This window comes from Macaca mulatta, chromosome 2 (assembly GCF_049350105.2).
Source record: "Macaca mulatta isolate MMU2019108-1 chromosome 2, T2T-MMU8v2.0, whole genome shotgun sequence".
NCBI lineage: Eukaryota > Metazoa > Chordata > Mammalia > Primates > Cercopithecidae > Macaca > Macaca mulatta.
In genome coordinates this window covers 185,668,308-185,682,731 of record NC_133407.1, presented here as the reverse complement: position 1 = coordinate 185,682,731, position 14,424 = coordinate 185,668,308, and the positions used below count along the sequence as shown (strand labels likewise).

The window sequence follows — 14,424 nt, the reverse complement described above, 5'->3', positions numbered from 1 at the left end:
CTATTTTTATAAAATCAAAATTATCCACCAGTGAAGAAATCTCATATTTTCCCAGAGAGTGCTTGGGAAATGGCCCTAAGTCTTAAGAACATCAGCTTCTTAAAGGAAAAAAATAGTCTCAGAAAAGTAGATTTGGAATGTGTCTTTGTATTTTCAAAAATGTGATTTGTTGTCTAGGAACTGGCATAGTAAGAAACACTGTGGTACCCCAAATCTTCCTAGCTTTACTTTATGAGGATATACTCTGGTTCTGTCTGTATTTTTATCTCAGCATAGAGGTCCATCTAAGCACTTGGAACTCTGTGAGAATTATTCCTTAGAATGGAGACCAAATCCAGAATTAAATTTACAGAAACTCCAGATCTAGAGAGTTACCAAATTTCCTACAGACTAAATCTTTGGTTTCAATGACCAGAAACATAGATTTTTGAGGTGAAAGGTACTATTGCAAACAGAATCCAGTCCTCTTTTCCTTGTCAATGAAGAGTCAGAGACTTGCCCAAAGGCAGAGCTTGGTTAGTGACAGCTTAGGACTTCAGTGAGGTTTCAGGCAACTCCTTCTCTAATGTTTTCATGACTTACAAACTGAATCAGACTTTGTTAGGAATGAAGATTTTTTAAATGATAAATCATGTCATCAACAACTTTTTGACCTATGAGAGTCCTACATGTTGTTCCTCATTTTGTCCTCTCATTGAACAATCCGAAAAAAAGAGACCTCCTAAAGGACCAACGCTTTCCATTTTATATAGGTCCTTGACATGCTATTGTGACTTCCAGAAAAAAACAATGGAGAATTGTCTTAAATGTAGGATTTTAAGAAAGTTGTTGGTTTTTTTTTTTTTTCAATCTTACATCTAAGAAGAAAATCTTAAAAACAAAATCTTAGGCTAAATAACAAATTAGTCTCTGAAAAAAGTGTTTTCTGTGTCTAAATATTTCATCACTGTAAGCCCTTTTTTCTATCTTTTTATTAGTATATCTAATTTCATTTGGCATTTGATTGCTTTTAACTGAGTTATACATTCTGAATGTTGAAAAATATTGAATAAGAAAGTATATTAGTCCATTTTCACACTGCTATGAAGAAGTAACCAGAGACTGGGTAATTTATAAAGGAAAGAGGCTTAATGAACTCACAGTTCCTCATGGCTGGGGAGGCCTCACAATCATGGTAGAAGACAAAAAAGGAGTAAAGGCATGTTTTACATGGTGGCAGGCAAGAGAGTATGTGCAGGGGAACTGCCCTTTATAAAATCATCAGATCTCATGGGACTTGTTCACCATCATGAGAACAGCATGGGAAAAACACACCCCCATAATTCAATTACCTGCCACTGGGTTCCTCCCATGATATGTGGGGATTGTTGGAGCTACAATACAAGGTGAGATTTGGGTGGGGACACAGTCAAGCCATATCAGAAAGTATAAAGTTACAAGTGTTATTTACTTACAACCACTTTTCTTCTGCCTTTCTTCTTTTCCTTCTCTCTCTCTTTTTTTTTCTTCTTTTTTTTTTTTTTTTTGGCTCATGTAGACACAATCTTTATATTGCACACCAGGAAAATGCATTACCAGTGTTTTCAGTGTTACCGTATTATGAATATAAATGTCCTAATCTGTATAAGTAATCGTTATCACAAAAAGTAAGTATAGACTGTGACTCTCTGCTTTGCAATCCCCCTTCTACCTGAAATTATAGGTTTTCCACAGAGATGTGAAAAATATTTAGAAGGAAGATAAAAATAAAATCATTTCATATTCCATTTTCTAGTGTACATTTCATCCCTTGTTAAATTTTGAGACAGTTTCTTTTTAAAAGACTGTATAAATAACTAAATTCAATGTGCCTCTCTTTTGGAGGTACCTAGCAGCCTTATAACATAAAAATGTAATACCCTGCAGAGTCTAAGAAGTCCTTGCTCAATAGTATTGTTCAGAGATGTCTCAATATCTTCTTATTGACTGTCTAATACTTGTTTTCCTTAATATAAGATGTGCATTGCCTTCTTTGATTCAGAAACCATCAAGAAAATTGGAAAACTCATCAGATTCAGCAAGAGCAGAACAGCCTGCTATGTGCCCCAACTGAGCCTTCTGTTGATTCTAGGTTGTTAAAAATTGTGATGTCAATGACAAGAAACCGGTATGATCTATTTAGAATAAGCAGCCAGGTTTAAGATAATAATTTCTGGCAGAATCTAATTCCTTCTAACTTTTCATAAAAATTATCATTGCAGTCATTTTCATATTTTTTCACATTATTTTAATTTTCTTCTTACATTTTAAAATAAGGGTATAACCTTGTATAACTCTTCTCCCAAAGGATGACAGCCTACAAATATCATAAAACCAAACTGTTACAAAATTCTCTCTAGTTAATTGCCACCCTTTCATATCCTAAAACAACAAACCTCAATTAGTCTTTTAGACAAAGCACCCCATATGCTGCTCCCTGTCAGTCCTTAATTAGGGAATGAGAATATACTTCTAAAGCAAAACTTTCCACAAAGGAAATGTTTATGAAGATAAAGGTTAATATAGGATTTCTCAAGCTTCTCTGAAAATTCAGCTTTCATAAATCACGTATGTCAATTGGCACTCCATTCTTTGACTTAACAAGGCATTGTGCTAGATGCTGGGAACACATGGAACAAAGAAACAGTCACTGCTCTGGAGGAGCTCCGTGCCCCCAAGCTGAGAGACTACAAATGTTTTGTACTGGCTGGAGCCAAAGGTAAAACGGGACACAGCAAAGGTGAGGACTGAGAGCCAGGCACATGGTGAGCCATTGCAGAAATTCAGATATGGGAGAAACATGATCACAGGTCTACTTCAGTAGGATTGCTTTCATTGCATCGTGGGGGATGATTGGTGGAGGAAAAGGAGAAGCGAGGAGACCAATGGGGAGGCCTTTGCAGTGATCAAAATGGGAAATAAATCATTTGAAGACAGAATGAAAAATGGAACAGATTTAAATTTTATGAAGGCGGTAGAATCAGCATGATGAGTTAATTTTGAGCAACAGGAAAGGCAGAGGCCCAGATAACTCCCTGACCGCTAACTTGAATCACTAGAAGAATGGCAGTACCCTTCCTAAAGGACAAAAATCCCAAAGGAGGAGTGGGTTTAGTTTTGCACAAAATAAATCCAAGATACCTTTATGAAGTGATGTATCCTATAGGTGATAAATATAGAAATCTGGAGAGAAAGCTGAGCTAGAGCTGCAGACATGGAGACCATAAGCAGATAGGTGAGATAGGTGATAGTGAAAGCATGGAGTATATAAGTCCCACAAAGAGACCTCAAGGTCTACTTCTGGGGGAATGAGTCAGAGATGTGGTGCAAGACTCAGGACAGATTTTATCTACCACTACTGTGATCGAGAGGCTATCATGATGATAATATTAAGCTATTATTCATGAAATTACTTGCTATGTGATATTGACCCAATCTTTTAATCAGTTTGAGCTTTGGTTTTCTTACCTATAAGATGTGTACAATCATACTCAAATAATAAAGTATTTTGAGACCTAAATTAGGTAAACTGTGTTAAAACACCTAGCTCTGAACTTGACACATAATAAACTCTCAAAGGTATATATGTTGAATCTGAAACCAGAAAGCTCATAGAAAATTGAACTCATCATCACTCCAGTCCCAGACTTGCTGCTTCTCCTCTGTCCTCTCTCTTTGCCGGCTGACGAAGCCAAAATTCTAGAAGTTGTTTGTCTCCTCCCTCTACTTGTCACGTCTAATCTCAGCCCAGTCCTGTCAAATCAGTTCACTTCTTGAACACCACAGCCATTGCTTCCACTAAGGCCTGGACCACTGCAAAGCTCCTTCCTGGATCCTTTGACTCCCCAGTGCACTCTCCGCACTGCAGCCACAGTGAGCTTTTCTAAATGGGAAATCTAACAAAATTTACTTTCTAAAATTCTTTTCCCCTTTGTGTAAAGTCTAAGTTTATATCATGCCAAATCCTTCGTGATCTCAAGAAACATAATTTTACGTAACCTCCCAACCTCAAAACTCACCATTCCTCTCTTTGAAGACTATTCTAGCCACCTAAATCTACTCGCATTCTAGATCACATCTCCTTTCCTCAACCCGCCCACTTGGCCCTCCACCCTTTCACATACCCCTTAAGGTCCGGTCACCTCCTGCGAGAAGTCTTCCTGAGGCTGGGTTAGGTACCTCTCCCACACGCTCCCAGAACAGCCTGTTCTATGTGGCACTTCTCATATTCATAGTCCCTGGTCACTCTCAATAGATAATGCATTTCTTAAAGACAGAGATATACCTGACTTGTTACGTTATCCCTTGAACACAGAATGGTCAATAGTACATAGTAAGTGTTTAATATCTATCTCTTTGGATGAATAAATTTAAAAATCTGTTAGAAAGATACATCTTTTAAGCAATTTTGTGAATTACTTTAAAAAATATAAATTTCTTATCAGACTACCTTTGAAGACAGTTTTCAGATGTGTGATCTCGGGCAAGTTAAACCTCTCTTTATGATTATTTGTCTGTAAAATGGAGGTAACAATTATACCTACCTCATAAAGTTATTGTGAGGATTAAAAGAGTTAATACATGAACATCGTTTAGAACTGGCCTTGAAAGTACTCAAGAGATCTCAATAATTGCTAATAATCTGTTTTTATAATGTCACTATCGCTTTATTGTTACTCTTTTCCTATGAGATGGGTCCCTTTGTGTTTGGCACCTGTCATGAGCCAGGGCTCAGGACAGATTTTGCAAGGTTGTAAGTTAAAGAATTGAGGAAATTTAAAAGCCAGAGATCAGCAAGAAGAAAAGTCACGAGTCTTCTGATCCTCCCACTGTCCCCACAGAGAGGCCGGGACCACATGCTCTACTGGACGCATTGTGGGTAAAATTTCCAGGCAAAGGAACCTACCTGCTCGTCACTCTTACAAGGCATGCATGAGAGCAACTTTGCCAAGAGGCGTAAGCAATCTAGCATTCTAGATTTGGATGCCAACCGTCTACAGGAGTCATCTGAAGCTGAGGACCTGGGGCCAGTGGAAAATAGTAACCCTCTAGATAGGAGTCAGAAGCCACAAGTCTTACAGGAAGCTAGGTTTTGGTCAAGTACCTACCTCTTAGAGAAGAGCAAGCTTCCAGTCTCATCTGGCTTCTTATCCAGAGTGAGATTATGAAATCATTTTCAGACAAGGCTGCTTGACGCAGCAGTTTTTAAATCAATAACTTCCTTCAGAGAGGACTTCAAATGCTGTCATGTTTATACTTTGAATCTATTTTGAATAGGTCGAGACACTAAGTTTTCTAAGAATCTGCTCCTCTATCAAGACAAATCCAAAAATTTCTTCTAATAGCATTTGTTTAGGTCAATAATATTTATTAATGTGTCAGGCAATGTACTAAACGATGAGCACAGAAAATTTAGAAGTATAATTCCTGCTTTCCAGTATGTACAGCCTGAGATGAAGGGCAGATAAAAAATTACACTACAATGTCATGGATGCAGTTGTAGATACATGCACAAGACTCAGAGGCATTAAGAAATGACTCTATTCAGTTTGAGATTATATTTTGCAAACTATGAAATAAATAATTTTTGTTTACCCAGAATATTAAACTTAGGATCCGAGTAAAAATGTTGAAGTCCAAATAGCAGATGCCATGACAAAAGATAGCATGGTAATCACTACTAAAATTGTATTGGGTGGTAAGAAATTGGAGAGGAAGATGTTATAACATGAGAACTAAAAAGCATTTCTGGGGAGTGGTCAGAGGAAAATGTTGTAAGTTAAAAGGAATTTAGTTCAAATTTCAACCCTGCCACTTACTAGCTATGTGAATTTAGGCAAGTTTCCTTATTCCTCTGAGTCTAAATTGTCTCATTTAAGAAATGGGGATAATAATATCTACCATATTGAGCTATTTTAAGCAGTAAATGAACAAAAATATGCAAAGCACATAGCACATGGTAGATAATAAAGGGAGCTATTTTTTTTCTAAGAATATAACCTCACTTGTCACCTATTTTATTCCATGCATTTATAATTAGATAACTGGAAAATTGACTATCAAGCACTCCTAGAGTGGGATTTCAGCACTGTTTTATAACGGAATTCTATCCTATTTTTCTCAGTTACTTCTCTGGGCTATACGCAATAGTTTTGATGCATTGCAAGTGTTATACACACATCCTGCTTTAATAAAACGTGTAACAAAATCTTAAAATCCAAGCCTAGTTGGTAGTAAAAGTAGTCAGAAAACAGATGAGAAAAATCCTGTTCAATAACAAAATATAAAATGAATAGAAAAATGCTAGTATCCTGACAGGCTAAAGTGGTCTGGTCAAAAAGACAATGATGAGATTATGAGAAATTCCCTATTACTAAAAAGCTAAAACTTCGCAGTTAAGAGGTTCCTGAAGACATATTGTTCCTTTTTTACAAACAGCCTCTAACATAAATTAAGAATATGTTAGAGTCATGTCCAGTGGTGTAAATTTAAAAAGAAATCAAATTGCATTTTTATATTTCTGGTTTTTGGTTTTTTTTTGAGAGGGACAGAGGAGGGGGAAGTTAAATTTTGCCTGTCTTTAAATATTAGTCTGTTCCTCTGTTTTCCAAACTCAACAATGGTGACAATAAACACTTTCTTTTGTCTTTTCCCCAGAGACAAGAATAAATGTTCACATGAATACTTTTGAACATTTCATAAAAACCTAGGCTATATAAATTCAGGGTCAGTATTATCATATTGCTAGGAAGGTAGAACATACACTAAACAGATGAATTTCCTGCCTTATCTTGTGATTTCCTTAAGTACCAAGAAAAATAGTTATTGTTATCTTGTTACTCTTAACTTTGGTCTGTTATACAGATTCCTTTCCCGAGAGCTGCACCATTCCATAGAGTAGCCATTAGACACATGTGACTATCTACATTTAAATTTAAATTAATTAAAAGTAACTGAAGTTGAAAATTCAGTTTTTTCATTCTAGTAGCTGTATTTCAAGTGCTCATTAACCACATGTGACTGTGTGCTACCATGTTGTAGAGAGGGAACATTTCTGTCATCACAGAAGTTCTGCTGAAGCACACTAGCTCAGAGGACATTCAAGCTCATGCTCCTATTGCCCTATAGCCTTAAGTTAGCCAGTGATAGCATTTTAAGGATTAAATGACCTTAGGAGTTATAGGAGTATGACTTAATAATCAGGTCAGTGTCAGACTAAGGGAAAGCTAAATGTAAGAGAATAGGAACTAAATCAGTGATGAAGAAAGAAGGGATGACAGAAACAGAATACACATTGACATTATTATAAAAGGATAAAAAATGACTCAGGAAATCAGTGCTTCAGCAGAATTTTTCTTAAAATTTTTACTTAAGACATTTGTTATATGTAATTTGCACTAAATGCATCAATCACAACACTGACTTTCTGATGTTCTAATTGGGTTTTGAGATGTTCCAGCTAAGTCACACAAAAAAGTTATTTCTTAAGGTTGTAATGAACTTAACCTCCTCTATACTGGTAGCACATGTTTAAAACATATTTTCCTCTCATAGGGGTGAGCAGATGCTTTGGAGCTCCTTGCAATTTTTGTTCACAGCTTTTGTATTTATCCTTATGTAGGTCCTTGTACTCACAAGTAGTTGTCATGCTTACCATTATTTTGGCTTCTTCTGCTTGTATAAAAAGAAATTATAACATAGCATATGTATTACTGCCTAAAAATAAGAGAGTAATCTGTATATGTTTGCATTTAGGTCATTCTGTCCATTGAAGAAGGGTACAGACTTCCAGCTCCCATGGGCTGTCCGGCATCTCTACACCAACTGATGCTCCATTGCTGGCAGAAGGAGAGAAATCACAGACCAAAATTTACTGACATTGTCAGCTTCCTTGACAAACTGATCCGAAATCCCAGTGCCCTTCACACCCTGGTGGAGGACATCCTTGTGTAAGAGGCATAATGTTGAGCTTTTTCCTCTTGACGATTATAGTTTCTTTCAGGCTATAAATAAGAATAACAGGTAAAAAGGAAAATAATGCCTTGATAACTGTCTAGTTGTTGACTTTGTAGAAACCATATTTCATTTATCAGCAGAAAAAGAGAATTATTAACATTAAAGTAAAAATGGACTCTTTTAAAACAAGATAACAGATTCCCCTTTTGTCTCTCTCTAATCTTTCTGAATTACTTTCTTTATATCTTGTCCTGTTTGGGTCTTTGATATTTACATAGCCTTTTAAAATCGATTGATCCTTCCTTACCTTTAGAAGTAGAGAGAGAGAGACAGAGAGAGAGAGAGAGAGAGAGTGTGTGTGTGTGTGTGTGTGTGTGTGTGTGTGGGCAGCCCCTTTAATTTTCTTGCCTATTCTATGTTCTGTTCCTCAATTTGAAATGGCAAGCCAGACAGGGGCAATTTGTGAATCAGCCCAGAGGAAGGATATTTCCTGCTGATATGATCACATCTAGTTGTTGTTACTCTCCATTCCAAAACCAGAAAAGAACAGGTAACAAGACAAGAAAACAGAGGCACTCATACACCATTTTGTAAAAGTCAGTAGACCTGAGAAGACCTACTCACCTCCCTGTGAAGTGCAATTATAAGAAGAAGCGTAGAAAAAAAAGACTATCTTCTATGTCTGAAAATATTACATTTTGAATATCATTAAGTTTAAAACATTTCTTCATTTGGGAAACATTGGACTTAGAAATCACCAACGTATATCCAAAGCTCACCTTCTTCACTCAGGGGATGGCTGGGGGCTATTCAGACATTCAACTTCAGATCACAGGTTCAAGCCAGTGCAGGTTTTCAGTGACGGTAAGGCCGAGGCTCTTCAAGGACTATTTGAAACAGACCTCAGTTCACAGCAGAGCACTTAAGAGTTCACCTCTAAATCACTAATTGGCAGCCTCAGTAAAGTGAAGCCAAGCATGAAATAGCTAGAGATGAAACTATTACTCTGGCCCATCTTCCCTAAAGAAGTCCAACACAGGAAACAGTAAAGGAAGGAAAGGCACTTTGGATTTTATCATGAAAGCGATGGACAGCCATGGAAGGATTTTAAGCAAGGGAATAGCGTGATTACATTTGCATTTCTGAAAGATCACTCTAGGGACGATTTACACTGTGAGTGCAAAACAGGGAACAAAACTGGAAACAGAGACAGTTTTAACGTTTTCAGTAAATAAAGCTAGAAAAGGTCAGGACTTCTGAAATGGGAAGGAGCTTGGGGGTCAGGAGATAAGAGAATTTTATTATTATTATTATTTTCTAATAATAAGTCATAACATTTATTATTAGGAAAACCAATGCATCTTAGTCACTGATTGAATATGGAAGGATGGAGGAGAAAAAGAATCAAAGATGTTTGTCAAGTTTCTTTCTTATACCAGCTGGCTGATGGTATTACCACAGAGAGAGGGAGAGGGACAAGTTTTTGGAATAGAAATGAGACCATTTTGAGCATGCTGAGTTGCAGAAGCCTGTGGGACATCTAGACAGTTATATTTATAGGTTGAACCTAGGTAAAAAGATCTGGGCTAGAGATGTAGATTTGAAGATCATCAGCATATAGATTGTAGCTGAAGCTTTAACTGTAGTTAAGATAGCTCACAGAGAATATAAAGAATGCAAATAAGTAGTGGAAAGGATGAAACCCTCTAATTTAAGATATGAACTGAACAAAAAGTACCCAAAGGAAACTGAAAAAGAGAAGCCAGACAAGTAATCAGGAAAACAGGGAAGAGCAGTATCATAGAAGCCAAAAGAGGAGAGCGTTTCAAGGAGTATAATGTCCAAGGCCTCACAAAATTGCAGTAAAATAAAACATGAAATGTCTCCATTGGATTCAGCAATAAGACATTCAGGTGTGCATGCACAACCTTTGGTACAGCATTTTCAATAAAGTTGTGTCAGACAGATTACAATAGAGGAAGAGTGAATATGAGCTCAGAGAAAGGAGCAATACATAGTACCAATTTTTTTCAAGAAACCTGTCTCTGATGAGAAAGAAAAGTAGTTAGAGGAAATGTTTCTTGGTTTTTGTTTTTATATCAGCTATTGAGGTGACTTGGTCATGCTATAGTATTGAGGAGAAGGAGCTAGTAGTGAGTCTGCATTAATGGAAGAGGATACTGGCATCTGTAAACTGAAATCCTTTAATCTGGGCCCCTCGTTGTGGTTTAGAGTTAACAGAATCCACAATCAGTGCCCATCAACAAAGCTCTCTGACTGTGCTATAGCTATAGAAGCAGGCATATAAAAACCTTTTTGAAGAAAAGCAGATAAAACAATTTCCTCTCTGCTTTTTCAAGATTATGAATGATCATGATATTTGGAAAATATTGATGAAGAATCTAAGATGAGAAAGTGTCAAAAAGTAACAGGGATCCAGAGGTCAAGTCAAGATGAGAGGGTATATCTGAGGGCCAGAGGTCTGTGACTTAGTGGGCCGTTCAGCAGTCTAGTGGAAGAGCCCCATGAGTGGCGAGCTCTGACATAGCACTGCCGCACGCAGGCCAAAAGTTGGGTGCTTTATACCAACTTGGCACCTTGATTCAATTCTAAAGTCTGATCTCTGGGAAACCCAATGGAAGTTTTGTGACTGTTTTGCTATCCTTGTTTCTGGCAAAGACATATGTGCTACTGTTTTTGCCATTAATATAATATACTTTTGTTTAAAAAACAAAAAGAATCAGTGTTCTAAGGTTCACATGCCTGAACCTTTATCAGCATTCTCATTTTCACAGCAGCCTGGATGGGTTCTCCTGCTCCACTCTCTTACCTCCAATACCACCCACCCACTCTGTTCATGATTCCAGAGAGCTGAGACTGTTTAGGGAGAAGAGACATGATAGATTAAAGGATAGCCATATTAGCTAAAGAACGCCAGGTTTGTTTTATGCTCATAAAACTGACACTGCTTCTCTATCTCCCAAATCGCAGAGCCCAGTTGTCTGCCCCAGAGTGATGTTGGATTAAGGAAACATAACATATGTAGAATTTCCATCTTTTCTCCTATATCTCTCAAACCTGAAAAGGAGTCCAGGTGTATAATCCACAGCAACACTTTTCAAATTCTCCTGCACTCTCCTTTTCTGTAGCATCCCCAACCCCCAGATTTCTCTCATACTTACATGCTGATATTACTCTCTCATCTGCTAGGTCCCCATGGTTTTTATTCCATTCTAATTGCTTTTTTCTCAAGACTCACCTGAGAAGTTGTTATCCTTTCTGTTGACAGAATAGTAAGAGGGGAAGAAATTATAGTGACAGAGGGGATGAGGAAGGCCATGAAATCCACAATTTAATAATTTTATACTAACATATTGAAAATTTAATAATTTTATACTAACATATTGGAAATTTCATAAACCTGTATATGCAGTCGTTCCTCTCAAAAGTCAGAGTACCTAAATTGAAAAGATGTTGGTCAGAGAAGGCTTTCATTATTTGGTGCAGCAGTTACCTTTTCCTTTCTGCTGATATTCTTGTGCCTGACACACTCCCATGGGAATATTCAGAGCTCTGTGCAGTTCCCAACATGCTTGCTTTCTCTCCTACTCAAGAAAGTGTATAGATATACCATATAAGTGAATGTGGCAATATTATAAGCATAACCCTAAATCCAACTAACAGTAAAAAACTAGTTTGCAGGACCACTGTATTAATATAAGCAGTTATCCTTTCATAAATGTGAATTTCAAACTACCCTCACATTCATTCAGTTTATAATAATGCCTTATAACTGCCTTTCAAATAATTATTTGTAGCTGTCATGTCATGCACAGCCCTTGGGAGAAACGACTCAGCTTAACGCCAAGGTTGTGTGTAGAACAGCATCTGGAGTAGTGCCTGGCCATGCACTTTAAAACACCTTTTTCTCCCTCTCCACTAACCCTCAGGACCAACCTTGTAGCTGCTCCCAACCCCAAGTATTTTCCCATAGAGTCCAAGATTAGGTCTGGGGTCCTATAGTTTAATAGCACAAAGTGGCTTGATAATTACATGGTGACCCTTCACCCAGTCCTACCTCCCCCACCCTCACCCACATTGTCCTACACATTTGTTCTTCTGCATTGTCTTCAACCCTCGCCCCTGATTACTCCACACACTGAAGTCTACTGAGTGCACCAGGCCGTAGTCAGCTGGTCAATATCCTTTAGGACAGAGTTTCAATGTAATGGGAAAATAATGCTTTCTTCTAATCCCTGCTCCAGGTCCCCAGCGTGTCACTGACAAAGAATTTGACACATTAGGGGCTTCTTGACTATCAGCTCAAATGTCATATCAGGGATGGGCAGTAGTTGTCCAGATGGACCATGCCAGTCTATGATAGTCGGCTACCTCAGAAATAATGCTTTGCCCAGGCCAAGACACCATATGTACTGTATATTGTTACTACCCACTGGGCCATAATTAAGGATCGTATAAGACTTTAGCTATTAGCAACTGCAACTACCAGCTTCTGTAGTACATATTAGTCTATCTTGTAACTTTAAAGCACTTGCTTTCCAGTAATATGTGAATCATGAAGGTAGGGAAAAGCCCATACCAATACCATTATTTAGAACCTCTTCTTTAAAAAACTGTGAATAATGCTGTAAGACTGAATAGTACTCTCTCTCTCCACTTAGCAAATTATGCACCAATAATGCTGTCTTATGAATACAATAACTTCCAACATTTTGATGTTAAATTTTCTACCCATTTTGAGAAGATTTTGTTCAATGCCACCTAGGCAATGCATAATCAGCACTTGCTAAATTGTTTATCGCTATACACCAAGTCATAGACAACTTGTTTTGTTTTGATTCTTGTTGCTGGCACTTTTAAATATGCTTTTCATGACAGATAAATAACTGGCTGGCCAAAACCAATGTTGAAATTGAATAATAAGCAAAGTTCTGTGGAAGGAAGACAGAATATGAAAGATATATCAGGAGATTTGAAACTTCCACCTGCCCATTAGAAAAACCTAAATTCAGCCAGGCTCAGTGGCTCACATCTGTAATCCTGACCCTTTGAGAGGCCAAGGTGGCAGGATCACTTGAAGCCAGGAGTTCACCAGCATGAGCAACAAAATGAAACCCATCTCTACAAAAAATTAAAAACTACAATTAGCCAGGCATGGTGGCACATGCCTGTGGTCCCAGCTGCTTGAGAGACGAAGGTGGGAGGATCGCTTGAGCCCAGGACTTCGAGTCTGCTCTGCACTATGATCATGCCACTACACTCCAGCCGGGGCAACAGAGACCCCATGCCAAAAAAAACGAGAAAAGAAAAATAGAAAATTCCCATAAACTGCTGGCACAAGATCTTTATAATATAATATCAATATCCGTATTAATACTGATACAAACTCTTAATATATATTATCAACAATAACTATGATTGCCGTTTGTTGACAGCCTACTATGTGTCAGTTGTGGTACTAGGGGCTTTTATTGGTTATATCACTTAATCTCACTGTTATTATTCCCATCTCTCAGAACGGAAATGGAGACTTAAAGAGGCTAACTTTCCCAAAAGTACACAGCAATAATGAGTAGATCAGGAATTTGAAGGCCACTAACTCCATAGTCCTTATTCTTTCCAGGATACAACATAGAATCACACACAAGGGCAAGATGTTTGCTAATACAACCCTGCTTCCAAACTATGATTATAAGAAAAGGGGGTACATTTTCACATTTCCAGATAGATTTTGTCTGGACTAGTCAAAATTCATAGATGGAGTCTATTAAAATTCAAAAAACAATTTTTAGTGGAGAGCAGCCTGTTATTTTGTCCCAGTAGGCAAATAATAGAATGTAGAGAATATGACCTTAGTCATGGGAATAAATAGAAAATACACAGTCCGTATATCCCCCAGACACCCTCCTACAATGCCCAGCCACTTGAAGAACATTACTTGAAAAAGGAAAGTAGTAATAGCAACAATATAGAGAAATGAGGAAAATATGGCAGTAACATCACATAGTTCCAGAATTACGTCCTCAGACATTTCTGTAGATTGAATTTTTCTGGTGCTGGCAAATACGTTTTACTTCTTTTTCTCACTATGGCAGACATTACTAATCATCACAACACTCTCCTGCTGAGCCCAGACGCTGCCTTAGTATCCTTCTCGTGACCACATTTTGACAACCACTGCCAATGAATTGCAGTTGGCATGTGACATGAAACCTATTTTCTGATCCTGGATTATTTCCTCACAAAAGTAGGCTTTTCTTGAGGTTCAGGGATCTATTACTCTGGCCGTAGGAACCATGTGCTGGGTACTCTACTGGGAATTATGGGGAATTTTTTATAAGTATTATCCCTGCTCTGCATCTGTTCCTCTTAATGTTCAAACATATCTGCAACTTTAAATTTTGCTGTGAAATTTTAATTTTCATTCCT

At 37.6% G+C, this 14,424-nt stretch overlaps 2 protein-coding genes across 2 annotated transcripts in view; both read left to right on the top strand.

Annotated features, from left to right (window-relative positions):
- The window catches only part of CRYBG3 (crystallin beta-gamma domain containing 3), a 532,216-nt gene that overhangs the window by 312,660 nt on the left and 205,132 nt on the right, over positions 1-14,424 (top strand). The window lies entirely within an intron of this gene.
- The window catches only part of EPHA6 (EPH receptor A6), a 927,196-nt gene that overhangs the window by 905,438 nt on the left and 7,334 nt on the right, over positions 1-14,424 (top strand). Inside the window, exon 16 of the mRNA XM_015129296.3 lies at positions 7,774-7,967. Coding sequence (XP_014984782.2) covers positions 7,774-7,967 — 194 coding nt within the window. The remainder of the gene's footprint in view (positions 1-7,773; positions 7,968-14,424) is intronic.